This window comes from Anastrepha obliqua, chromosome 4, assembly GCF_027943255.1.
Source record: "Anastrepha obliqua isolate idAnaObli1 chromosome 4, idAnaObli1_1.0, whole genome shotgun sequence".
NCBI classification, from domain to species: domain Eukaryota; kingdom Metazoa; phylum Arthropoda; class Insecta; order Diptera; family Tephritidae; genus Anastrepha; species Anastrepha obliqua.
The window spans coordinates 39,877,584-39,891,564 of NC_072895.1; the positions used below are offsets into that span (position 1 = coordinate 39,877,584).

At 34.7% G+C, this 13,981-nt stretch overlaps 1 protein-coding gene across 1 annotated transcript; it reads right to left on the reverse strand.

Moving 5' to 3' along the window:
- Positions 1 to 1,882: 1,882 nt before the first annotated feature.
- Positions 1,883 to 2,585, reverse strand: LOC129244841 (uncharacterized). The gene has a single exon (XM_054882722.1). It carries the CDS (start codon positions 2,479 to 2,481, stop codon positions 2,116 to 2,118), a length of 366 nt encoding a protein of 121 aa, XP_054738697.1. The 5' UTR covers positions 2,482 to 2,585; the 3' UTR covers positions 1,883 to 2,115.
- Positions 2,586 to 13,981: the final 11,396 nt, after the last annotated feature.

Consider the following 13,981-nt stretch of genomic DNA (forward strand, 5'->3'; position numbering starts at 1 on the left):
ATTTTTCATGTATCGAAATCGAAAATATTCTGCCAAGTTAATGAGATTTAAGATTGAACTGTTGCTGGTTTGTGCAATAATTTGCAAATTTTCGCTTCTTTTTTGCATAACGACTTACTCGTACATACATACACAAATAAAAAGATATATGTAATTAGATATTTGCAAATGTGGCCGCGCATATAAGTGTTAAATTTGAATCGTTATTTGGGGATCATTCCCAAAGTGTGCTGATACTTTTTTCAAAGTAGTTTCCTTAGTGTTTAATTTGTTAAAAATATTTTATTTGTAAATTTCGCTTGTTGCCGGAAATGTTGTGGGGTATTAGTCATGGGCTACAATAGAATAAAACGATATGGTGCGAAAGTAAGTGTAGCAGCAATCTTAAATGATGCGCAGAGTTAGTGCTTGCTCAAGTACGCTCTGCTACTGGCTCTTGCAACCGCAGTCAAGTGCCATAAACAACCTAACCTTCTTTAAGATAAAAATCCCTCCCCTATGGCGATATCTTCTGCGTGAAAGACACTACACTGATTAGGCAAGCAAAAGCATGTACTGATGCTTAGCTTTTCAGAGTAAACTTCTTCTTCGGTATCTGGAAAACTATCCCAGCGCTCCAGACCACAGAGTTCATTAGAATCCTATTAGCCATTACGGTGCCTCTCTGCCCATTGAAGAGTTACACGCCGAAGCCATCTTCTGAATCTAAGCCGACGCGCTTGAGTGTTACGTCTTCTTTCTCTTTCTTTCCAGTGGCAAATTACTGATAGAATCACTTTAGAACTGGAACATCTATACTATAAAGGTGAATGTTTGTACGTTGTCCGCGCATCATTACGAAACGACAACACCACATGACGTAACAATTTTTATACATTCATATTTTCACCCAATGAAGGTTATAGGCATGTTTTTATGATGGAACTCCCTTCCCACAGCCCCCAGGCCGCGCCACAACTCTCATTCGTCACTAATAATCGAATATTTGCTTAATTTAATCTAGAAAATCTTAGTTTTTCCTATTTCCCTCTATTTATAGCACACTCTAGACTTCATAATCCGCATAAGCTGTTCAACTATGACACAAATGCCAAGTTTAGAAACGGTTTGAGATAGAAAATTAATAAAAATAATTTTGCTTGATATTTTTCTGATTGGTTGTTTTGATTTTATTCAACGAGGCATAGCAACGGATGCCGGGTATTGTAATATTATGGTTATTAATAAAAAAATATTTTCCATGAAATTACTGTTTGTAATTCTTTTATATACATATCCTAAATCCCTCAAAACTACTCCTACGCGTGCGGGGCCGCGGGTTAAAGCTAGTAAATTATATGCGAAGAGATTGAGAGAGAGAGAGACAATACAATACCTAATATAGCAATACTCCTGTCCTATCCTATATTTTGAGCAGAAAGTCTTATAACAAAAGTAATTCTAATGTAGATTGATCTGAGAGAGCGCGAAAAAAGTTACTCTCAACGAGTTTCTCTATAAGCTTCCGTTACTTTGGCGGTTCAAGGTTCCGTCCTTTAGTTATCACATCAGTAGTTGAGTCTTTTTTATATTTCTTACCCGCTTGAATCATCAATCATAGTCCACAAATACTCACCCCGGCCCACCCCTCTCCTTTTCGTTCTATCGTTTTTTTTCCTTCACCTCTTCTTCCCCTCTTGCAATGGTATCACAAAGGATGAACCAAACTTCTTTCGTCCAAGTGGGCCCCACTCTCTGGGCAACCATTACTACCTAACCTAACCTAACCTACCCACTTGAATAGCGTGATGAGGTATCTTCCTATTTTCGAACCGCTAACCAAAGTTAATTAAGGATATGCAAGTAACACTCGTTGAACGATTTTGAAATAACACTCAAGTCATTGTTATATAAAACTACTTTCTATGCCACATATATTTAAAAAAAATTGACAAAATACGAAACATGAAAAATCTCACAAAAATTTATAAACAAAAAATTTTACACATGCATACACTCATACGAACATATTTTGAACGAAAAGAAGTACTAACGAAAATTCACACACCCACACTATTAAAAAACGTGAAACGTGGCGTCCTCCTCCCACGACTACTCAGCCCATTTGCAACACAATCATTTAATATAGCTTGGGCGGCGTTTCTGCATGCTAACTTTTTTCGAACGCTTGCCCTTCCTTTTACTCTTACTGCCATATTGTGACTTGGGTGCCGACACACGCAACTGCGGGTCCAACTGTTGCTGATTCTTGCGCGCCCACACCACATAGGTTAGCTTCTCGTTGGCTGACATTTGGCGCCAGCGTTCGCCCGCTGCGCAAGCGATCTGTTTCGCTGTCATGTACTTGATGGCGCCACGTTTCGTTAAATTTTGACGAAACTCATGCAGAAATATGAAGAACGGATTCGTGGCTTTTGACTTGGTGCTGTTACTCGATTTGACACAACCAGCACCAGCGTCGTCCTTCTTACTTTCAGCCATTTCAGAAATTTTTTACGAAAGTTTTTGAATTTCTTGAAAAAATGAAAAAAATTTGCTTCTTTCTACTTTTCACAAACTTCAACTGTTTGATACTGTGAACTTTGCTTTAAAAATTTTTTTGTTTGATTTTATACAAAAAGTTTCGTGAATAGTAAAACAAAGTGTAAACTTATTGCATGGATGCAAGAATGATAGAAGGAAGATTGCGCCCATCAGAGAGTGCGTGATGTCACGTTTATCCGAGTGGTGCAGTATTGCCAACCATTTGCTCTTTGCAATAAATTTAGTGCTTTTTTATACCGAAAATGCAAAAATTTTGAAGTTTCGTGTTTTTTTCTTTTTTTTTTAATTTAAAGCTACCGAAACTTTAAGTTAAAAAAAAACTGTATTATAAAAAAAAGAAGGTTAAAAGAGGTCACTCTGAGAAGATTTTAGTGCTAATGAAAATTAGTTGGTTCTTATAAAATTTGATATTTTGAAAGTGTGAATTTAACTTTTTGCTCCTTTTAAAGTTATGCAAGAATATTAAATGTTCCTCTCTCAACTCTTTTTAAGATTGAAAACCTTTTTACACATTTTAAAAGGTGTTCGAATTTACTGAATGCGAATTAAAACCGTAGAGGTGTAATCGTTTCTTTTGGCCATCAATCCTTAGAGGGACATAAGGCATCAAGAGATGTATTCATTGTAAAAATAAGCTACAAAATATCAGAAAATACTAAAAAAACCATACTGACATTTTTACAAAAAGAGTACCTTATCTAGTTACATAACCTCAAATATACCAAATAAGTCGTTCCCTTAATAAAAGTCTCGCTTAACAAAACGAAACTCATAAATTAAATTGTACATAAGCATAACACATTTATTTAAAAAAAAAACGCACATTCTAAAGACAATTTGTCACGCATTCAAAGTTCTTTAAGTGATTCAATAAAAATTTGGTAATTTCTTTTCTTTAAATGGGCATTTTAGTGCGTTTGTATATCCAAAGCTAGCCAACACTGCAGTCGCGAGAGAGAGATTTGACTGCCGAAAGCAGAGGACACCAACAACACCTGCAATCGCGGGCAATGCCACCAGATGTTAAAAAAAGTAAAGCTATATAAAACTGAGTGAATTATTTAACTAATTATTAAAAAATGTCGTTGTTACAAAATTATAAACATTACATTTTAATTAGAACAAGCTAGAAAAATGTCATGAAGAAAGAACGAAAACTCCGAGACTAAATAACAAAAAAAAATGCTAAATCGAGTTACGAAAATGGTACTGGTGCTAAAATCACATAACTCGTTGTCAAATTCGCTGAGAGCAAAGTAACGGGACCACGATAGGCGCCATCTCATTATTGTTTCCATCATGGCATGGAGGTACAAAATATGATTAACCCTTAACGACCGAAAGGCATTGTACTCGTACTAATGCGATAGAAACCGAAAGGTCCCAATACGGGGACATGAAAAGAATTCAGTTTTCATTTCATTTATTTATCATCGCTGTAGTTTTCTTTAACAAATATTGCAACTTTGTACATCCCTGGTTTGTTGATCATATAAAATTATAAATCAAGTAAATATATTGAATTCAAATCTAAATACTATAAATCAGTTTAATGTTTAGTTTAAGTTTTCATCCTTATAAACAGTTTAGAATTTCACCTAATTTTCCATCGTCTTATAGGCGAGTATTACAAAAAAAGCTCTCGGCCGTTAAGGGTTAAATATTTCTAGTGATTAGGGTGAGGGTGAGCAAATCAGTTTTTGAACATCATTTCTTCAAAATTAAAAACGCCATTAAGTTGTGACGGACGCGGGTCCGTTGTGAGCCACGGGGGCTGGGCTATATTTCCCTCTCCATATTGACCCATCCTGAGCTTTTGACAAAGCGTAAAAGGTTGTTGATGCCTAAAGTGTATAGATTATCTATATTCGTTAAAAAGTAGGATTTTAAAAATCGGTTCCTACTTCTGGCTAGAGCTGGGCATGTGCAACAGAGGTGTTGAATTGTTTCCAACTCCTCCTCATCTCTGCAGCTACGACAGAAATCATGCGTGTAAACGCCTAATCTCCTTACATGATTTCCTATGAGACAATGTCCTGTGAGGGCCCCTACTAAGGTCCTAATCTGAAGTCTACTCAGCTTTATAATACTCTTGGACAGACGTAAGTTTATCTTTGGCCATGTTTGTCCAGCAATTTGACAGGTGTTAACGCTTATCCATCTTTGATTTGCAGAACTGATTAGTGCGTCGTTAATGAGAAGCTTACAAGTTGCGAGAGGTATCTCTGGCATACAGGTACCTTCTCTTGAAAGTTGGTCTGCCCTACAGTTGAAAGCTCAATAAGTAAAAGTTGAAGACACTATTTTCTAAATTCAAAGCTTTATTAATTGTGCTCTCTAGTGCATTCTTGATTTACTTTGTTTAAACTTCAAAGAAACGTCCTTGACTAAATACATTCTTTCATGCAATTACAATTTTTACAAATAACCGTACAAAGCGAGTTTTTTTTCTTCTTCTCCTTTTAAATTTAATTGTGGCAATCTAGCCTGGCCCTGAGCTGGTCACTTCATTTGCATATTATTTGCGCGCGTTCAACCGGATTATCTTAGATTTTTTGAAAAATATTAAAATATAAAATATTATTATTATGACTAAAGGTAATAAGCGGAATAATGGCCATGTTATTTGGTCTTTCTGTTGTTGCTTGTGCGCTGCAGCGGTGCAAGTACGCGAGTAAATTGCTGCATAATTTAAAAAGTCGCATTGCTGTGCAGGGTTGGGCTGCGCATGCGCCATAAACGGCATATGAACACCAACAAAATCGCTGAGTGTAGCCAAAGGCCGCTGCAATTGGCAGCAGAGCGTTTAATTTATGCAGCGCAAGAATTATTTTAAAATTTATTTTGCAATATAAAAAATTGTGTGGCCATTCTAAATCAAATATTTGTATACGTTTGTGTTGCTACTGCGATTAAAATGTCTAAATTAATCAAGTTTGTAAATTTTCGAAAAACAAAAAATTAGATTACCAAGGGTGTTGTTGCCGCCGCCATGCGATTTTGATCGAGACGATTTGCATACGCTGATAAAACATTTAGCAAAGATAAGTGGTTTTCGCTATGCGCATATGTGTGCCATGGAGCCATATGTTCTATGTACTTATGTCAATGGCTTGATTTTTTAAGTGAATTAATTTAATTACAATTTGATAGATTGATTGAGCGTTTGATTGACCCAGTCAGACGGAGTTAAAATCAAAAATGAAATAAAACAAATGCAAAAAAGTGGGCAAAGATGTTTGAAATATGTAAAATATCACCACATAATATACCACAAAGACGAAGATAGAATTAAAAAAAACTGTGTTGTAAGTATAAAATTGAATTAATAAAATTAAATAATAAAATAAAATAACATAACGTAACATAACATAACATAACATAACATAACATAACATAACATAACATAACAAAATATAACATAACACGACTAGGCATTTTCAAAATTAAAAATTAAAATATTGTTAAACTCAGGAAGGTGAAATGAAATAACCTCATAAAATAACAACATGACATAACAAAATAAGCATAACATAACATAACACAACGTAACATAGCATAATAGAACTTAATACAACATAATACAACATAATATAACACAACCTAACACAACCTAACACAACATAACATTTAATTGACATATTAACGGGTGATCAGATTGCAGGTACTTTTTCCAATAGCGTTTTTTGACATTTCACTCGTGACTACTGTCCAACCAAATATATAATTTTTTTAAGTCATCATTGACATTCCGTCACGGTAAGAGTTATGCCTCAACAAAGTTTACAAATCGTACAATTGTATTATGAATATTGATGCTCTGTTAAAAGTCTTCATCGCGCGTTCAGCCAACTTATGGTGTGCATAACCGTCCTACCGAACGCACTATTCGGCAAAATTGAGAATAATTTTACATTATTGGAGATACTCGACCGATTACACCCCGTGCACCCCCAAGTGAAGAAGATATTGCGGCTGGAAATAAGAGTTTTGCCGACAATAAGCAAAATTGCCGTATTTGCGTTAAAGAGCAACCCGAAGCCATTCAAGAACAGCCATTACATCCATTGAAAATAACCGTTTGGTGCGGCCTGTGGGCTGGAGGAATCATCGGCGCATACTTCTTCAAAGACGAAGCTGGCGCCAATGTAACAGTTAATGGCGAACTCTATTTCGCCATGATAAACGACTTTTTATGCCGGAAATTTAAGCCCGTGATCTCCACAACATTTTGTTCCAACAAGACGGCAGACGGCGCTAGTTTCGGTCGGTGAGCAATTTATCTCTCATCTCGGACTAGTGGATGGGCCATCCAGATCACGTGACATCACAACCTTGGACTTTTATTTGCGGGGTATGTAAAATCTAAATGCTTTGTGGATTAAACAGTTTCGATTGGGGCTAAAATTATTCACAAGATACCAACCGAAGTCCTCCAGCGAGTCATTCAAAATTGGTGTTTACGGATGGCCGAATTACGGCGCAGTTGCGGCCAACATTTGAAAGGTATTTTCTTAAAAAAATAAATGTCATGAATTGGAATTTTCGCTGTTTTATTTCAATTTCAAATATCTCTAAATTGATCACCCTTTACAACATTGCAGCATCTGTTTGGCAGAATATCAGTTCGTCTTTCCAATACACAATTTTTTAAATAAAAAAAAACTATTCAATACACCTAACTGACTTAGCCACCGTTGGCCCAATGCATTTATATTCATGTAGGTATATGGGTTCAATGCAATAAAAATCATAAATTAGGCCAAAAAAATTGGGTTTAGCTATCAGTCTTGTCAATTCATCTATAAAACCGAGGACATGTCAACACTGCCAACCAGCCGACCAGCCGCCCAGCCACCAAGCTAATCAAACAATCTCTCCAGTCAACAAGAATGTAGAAACGACTGGGCGACAGTAAGTCTTTTCTACTCTACCAAATGCGCCACTTCCAAGTGAAGCTGTAACTAAAACAAAAGGAAAGAATGGTAGACAGGTCCGGTTGACCGTCTCCAAACGCACACACTCATGTCGAATACTCCCGCTGATATGCTATCTCTAATTTGTTTATAGAGTTCTGTCGCTCTGCTTTGGTTGAATTCAAGTCTACGGGTCGGTGCATATACTTGTTCTTATTCTAGCCTTGTTTAATTCATAGCAATTGTTGCTGCTAGAGCTGTTGTTCTGGTTTGAAGTTTAAACGCTTGAGCGAAGTCAAGAAACTCCGTCAAGGGCGCATTTAGCAAAAGAAACGGACGACGACTCTGACGCGCTTTTGATTATGCAAGAGTGTGCCAAGACCATTAGAATGGCTGCAACGGCTGCATGATTATGGTGCAGTCAACGACAACGACAACGACAGCAACAACACCAACGGCAACGACAACAACAAATCGAATCGCACCCATACAACCAAATATTTCGAATGGCAAGCCTGTACACATACACACACCCCAAAATACACGTTCACACTTGGCATGCGCATAAATTTATATCCTCTAAGCAACAGTAATGCAACAACAACAATACACCTGCCAGCTAATGCTGTTTAAGGTACGTATTGGTGCGGCGTGCACATGTAAGTATTCACATACGTACACACAAATCCATACACCGCGGCACTTTGGCTCCTACTCTTCACGCTGGATGCGGATGCGAGGCGTTCTCGGCGCTTGGTGATTGGATCTGGTTGTGGTCGCCACTGCGCAGCTTGGCTGGTTAACTGGTTGTTTGGTTGGCTGCTCGGTCCGTCTGACCGTCGTTTGGTCGCGCTCACCAGCAGCAGTTGCTGTACGCCGCTCACAACATCACCAGCCACGGGCTAAGTGCATGCACAAGCTTAGCATTCGGCAACTTGGACTAAGCAGCACCGGTAGCTAGGCAGTCAAGCGGCTAAAATGCAGAAGTCGATATACCTGCCTGCCAGTTCGCCAGCCTGCAGCACAACACACTTCAAAATTAAAAATGCAGCGCTCGGTAGCAGCGGCGGCGCACATTTTGCCGTGAACTAATTTGATAATGCAGTCAGTTAGCTGGTGTGTTTTAACACAGTAATGGCAGCAACAAAATATGTTGCACAGCACAGAACAAAAAGTAGAATTCATACACTAAAATCAAACAATAGCAACAACAACAGTAGCCAGTTAGCAAAAGCAAAAAGACGAACATTTATTTGCTGCTTTAGACAAACTTTTTGAAAGTTACTTTGTAAGTCGGTGTAAAATCAAAGAGATTTTCAATTTTGAAAGGTGGCGTGCGCGCATGCGCCCGTCTATAGAACACATACATGCATATATATCAATGCGCCCAATATTAGGCGGGGGCACCAATTTGCACGGATATGGCTTTCGAGCCATATAAGCTTTTAATTGGCTTGATAAGTGGGCAGCTGTAGGCGTAATGCAGTTAGCAGTTTTCATTATTTAAAAGTGAAAATGTTACTTTAAAATAAAATAATTAGTTATAACAATTAATAATAAAATGAACACAGTTCAAATAAAAAATGAAGCAAATTTAAATAAAATAAATATACAAAAATAAAGAGAAATAAAATTAAAAAAAAATTTAACAACATAAAATAAAAAAGTAAATGCAATAAAAATAAATAAAAAATAAAAATAAATAAAAAATAAAAAAATCCAAAAATTTAAGAAACAACTTACAATAAAAAAATTTATGTATAAAACTTATAATCAATAAATATTAAAATATTAAAATATTAAAATAAATAAACCAAGAAACAACTTCAACTAAAAAATATAAAATAAAATGAAATAAAAAGAAATAAAATAAAATTTACTGAAATTAACTAAAAATAAACAAATTTAAAAAGGAAATTTAATAAGTTAAATAAAAATTAAACAACAAGAATCAATTAAATAATACAACATACCAACAACAAAGTAAATTGAATAAGAAAAATAAAAAAATTAAAATAAAATAATAATTTATAAATAAAAATAATAAACAAGATGAAAAAAAGTAATATTAAAAGAAAATAACACTAAAAGAAATTGAAAAATAAAATTAAAAAACTAAATTCAAATAAATAAAAGAAATTTTCATTAAAAAAAACTAAAACATGAATCAAAATAAATAAATCAATCAAAATAACAAATATAAAAAAATCATCAAAGTAATAAATAAAAATTAATAACCAAAATAATAATAAATAAAAATAAAAAAAGTTAAAATTAAATAAAAAAAAAGAATTTTATTAAATTCAAAAAAAAAAAAAATAAAATATAATAAAGTGAAATAAAATCAAATCAAAATAAAAAATAAAAGAAAATAAACTGAAACCAACTAAAACAAATAAAGTAAAAAAAAAAGAATTTAAACAAAATTAAAAAGTAAAAACCAATATAAAATAAAAAAATTAAAAATAAAAATAAAAATCAATAAATACTGAATAATGAATAAAAAAAATAAAAAAAGATAAAATAAAATAAAAATAAAAAAAAAATAAAAAATATGATAAAATAACATACAAATAAAACAATAAATAAAATAAAACTAAACAATTTAAATAAAAATGCAATAATGCATAAAAATGCACCCTTGCTATTCTCCTGTTCACTCCCAACTAGGGAAGAATGGAAGACAAATCTTACCGAAATCGATGGCCCTCTGACGATATATACAGATGGTTCAAAACAAGACGGCAAAGTGGGATTTGGAATCTTTTCCAATTCCCCTCACATCAATCTATCATTTAATTACCCGACTACTGTAGCGTATTCCAAGCGGAAGTATGCGCTATCTGGTATGCTGCGAAAACTCTCTTAGAAAATAGAATATCACTAGAGGATATCCGCTTTTTCACCGACAGTCAAGCGGCCGTTCGAGCACTCAGCTCCTCTTATACCCACTCAGATGTGGTTCGATCCTGTCTCTTATCTCTTAACGAGATAAGTGTTCAGAATTCTGTCTAAGTTATCTGGATACCGGGTCACAGTGGATTCGAAGGTAACTGCAAAGCTGATGAGCTCGCAAGAGCTGGAGCTGCGCAATCATATGTTAGTAACTTACCCACAATCCACATTCCGCTCTCAACATGTAAAATGCTCATCGATCGAGAATTTCACAGCATTGCTGATCGGAGGTGGCGAGTGGAAACTACTTGCGTTACGACCTGACAAATCTGGCCATCCTACAATCTGAAAGAGACAAAAACCCTTATAAGTCTTTCGAAACACGAACTAAGGCATATAACATCTCTTATCACCGGCCACTGCCTTTTGGGCACTCACGCACGTCGGCTCAGGGTTCCTCAAAACGACCTGTGCAGATACTGCGAGGACGAAGATGAGGAAGTATCGAGCAGACATTTGCTGTGCAGTTGTCCGGGTCTAGCCAGAAGTCGACTCGCTCTTCTAGGCTCTCCAACAATTGACAATCTTTCAGTACTCTCTGACCTGAAAATCGAATCTCTCATCAAATTTTCGAAACGAATTAATATCTTTGACCAAAATCTACAATAAAAATCTCGGTTAGGTGGGGAAATCATTTAAAATAATGAGCTCTAGGGCAACACAACGGACCCAACTTGCGGTCTATGTGGCACTCCGATGCGGGGTCACCCTTAAACCAACCAACCAACCAAATAAAAATGCAAACAAAAAATAAGTGAAATAATAATTAAATAAGATAAATCGAAATTTACTTTAAATAAGACAAATACAAAAAAATATAAATGAATAAATAATAAATTAAGGAATTAATAAAAATAGAAAATATTAAACAAGATAAAATAAAATGACATAAAACGAAACATAAAAATAAAAGAAAATAAAATAGAATTATCTGAAACCAACTAAACTAATAAAGGGATCTGGACAACGTTTGTTTTCAACAAGACGGCGCTACGTGCCACACAAGCAACGAAACCATTAATCTTTTACAGGAAAAGTTTCTGGATGGTGCTATCTCTCGAAGAGGTGATCACAATTGGCCACCGAGATCTTGAGATTTAACACCTTGTTACTTTTTTCTTTGGGGCCACGTGAAAGAGAAGGTCTACGCCAACAGCCCTGGGTCGATTCAAGACCTCAAAGATGGAATTCATGAGGCTATCGAGAACATAGGGCAGCCACTTTGCAATTCGGTTATGGAAAATTTCATGAAAGGATAACGTCATACCTTCCTCTTTGTAATGAAATAAACATCCGATCATTTATATTAAAAAATAGCACTTTTCTTTGAATATCAAAATAACACCTCTTATTGGAAAACCCTTTATAAAATAAAATAAAAAAGTAAAACTAAATAAAATAAAATAAAATAAAATAAAATAAAATAAAATAAAATAAAATAAAATAAAATAAAATAAAATAAAATAAAATAAAATAAAATAAAATAAAATAAAATAAAATAAAATAAAATAAAATAAAATAAAACAAAATAAAATAAAATAAAACAAAATTAAAATAAAAATTAAATAAAACAAAATATAACATAATACAATAATAAATAAATAAATTTAAATTAAAATGAGATAAAGTAAAATAGATTAAATTTAAATACCTCAAAATAAAACAGAACTAAATACATCAAGCTTATAACACTATCACGAGAAAAGGTCAAACAGTTCGCAGAATGAACAGGAAGGTTGTTACATGCCTTATGAAGAAATTTGTCTAGGTAGGTCAAAAATTAGAACTTTTCCAGGAATCACCTCAAACAACAAGTATATAAATATAATTTGCGCTTACACCCTTATCTTCGGTGTATGGCCGAGCTCTTCGTCCAGTTTGTGATGTGCGCCTTCTGCGTCATGTCAGCTTTATGCTGCCTCGGCACAGCAAATGGTTTTCGTTATGACCTGTTTTTCTACTCAGAAAATTGCAAAGAACCACGACAAGTGATGAATAGTAATTCCAAAAATGAATCTGTAACTCTGGACTCACAGTAACTATTCGAATTCTAAAACAAAAACATCGTCCTTCTACTATATTAACGAAGAATCAACAAAGGAGAGAGCATTCAATATCTCTCTATGATGAACAGCTGTTCCTAGGTAACATTGCTCACTGGGTCCGAAAATATACATATTTTTCTTCCCGTTATGTACAGTAGTTTTTGAGAAGGGAGTGTAGTTTTGTAGCTCATTCAATTTCGGACAATATTACGCCAATTTAAAGTGATTCAATATTCGCATTGGTGTCTGATATTTTTTTTTTTTTGTTGATGGTGTTACACATTTTCTTCCATGTAACGGATGTGCGACATTTTAAACTATGAAACTACATTTTCAAGATAAATTTATAAAGATTCTAAAGAAAAAGTTTGACAATTTGATGTATTACTTTTTTTAATTTTGTTCAAAATTGTAAAATTTGGTTTTTGTTGTAATATATTTAAACTATGTTTTTATAAAAATATTAAATAAAAAAAAAAATAGGCAAAACTTTGCATTAGGTCACGCAGCTATTATTGTGAACACAGATGTGACCTTACATACGGTCCAAAAAAGTTACAATAACAGGTTGAATAAAATGGGGTTAGCCCTTTAAGGTCCATTAATTACGATCAAATTCCAAATTATTGCACTACAATTGAGCTAAGCTCACTAAAATGGATACTCGGGTTATTACAAATCAGGTGTCAGTTTTCCAGAATTCAAAATGGCGGACGCTTAACAATTGATGTAATGTCATCATTATATTACATAACTCTGAGATTACAGGAGGCACTGATTAGACTAAACGGCTTCCTCGTCTCTACGGGATTCTGAATGTAGCGAAGCCACATTTTCGTTTTTGAAAATATCAGTAAAGTATCTGTTCTTCATTTTTGAGGTTTGTCACTCACTGAGAGTCGCTAAAATAATACACCAGTTTTTGTGTCAGTCAAAAATTTCAGAATCGCAATCATTTCTGTCGCAAAGGTAAACGTCGAAGGTGTAGCCAAACTCGATTTCCGTGATCTTATTGCCATTGTCGTGAAATCGACCTTGCTGAATGGCTAATTGCAAAGCTTCCATTAAAGAACTCGCATGTGAGGCTGGTTGTTTCCATCAGATGCATTCAACTAAACGAGGCATTGCAATCGCTTCTCTTCATTTCTATTGAAATGCCAAAGCCAAGCACTGGAATGACAAAGCCACCCACTCTGTGAATTCTAAAAATACCACACGTACTTCGGACACTCTGTACAAATAGAATGACTAGAAGTGCGCTTCTATGTTAACTCTTTACTTGGTTTCTTGTTTTACTTTTTCTACTTGCTTTGAAACGTCATTGCCTGCGTCGGCTGTATCACCACTATTCCAGAAAGTTAGAAACGAACACAAAAGTGTGTATGTGTATGCGTGACATATGTGTGTATGTGTTTAAATCATATTTCCTTTTTTTGTATTACACCTACGTAAGCGCGAATTCTTCATTCACAGCGATGCACAGCTAAAAATAGAATCTCATCAAACGAAATTCACCGCCTT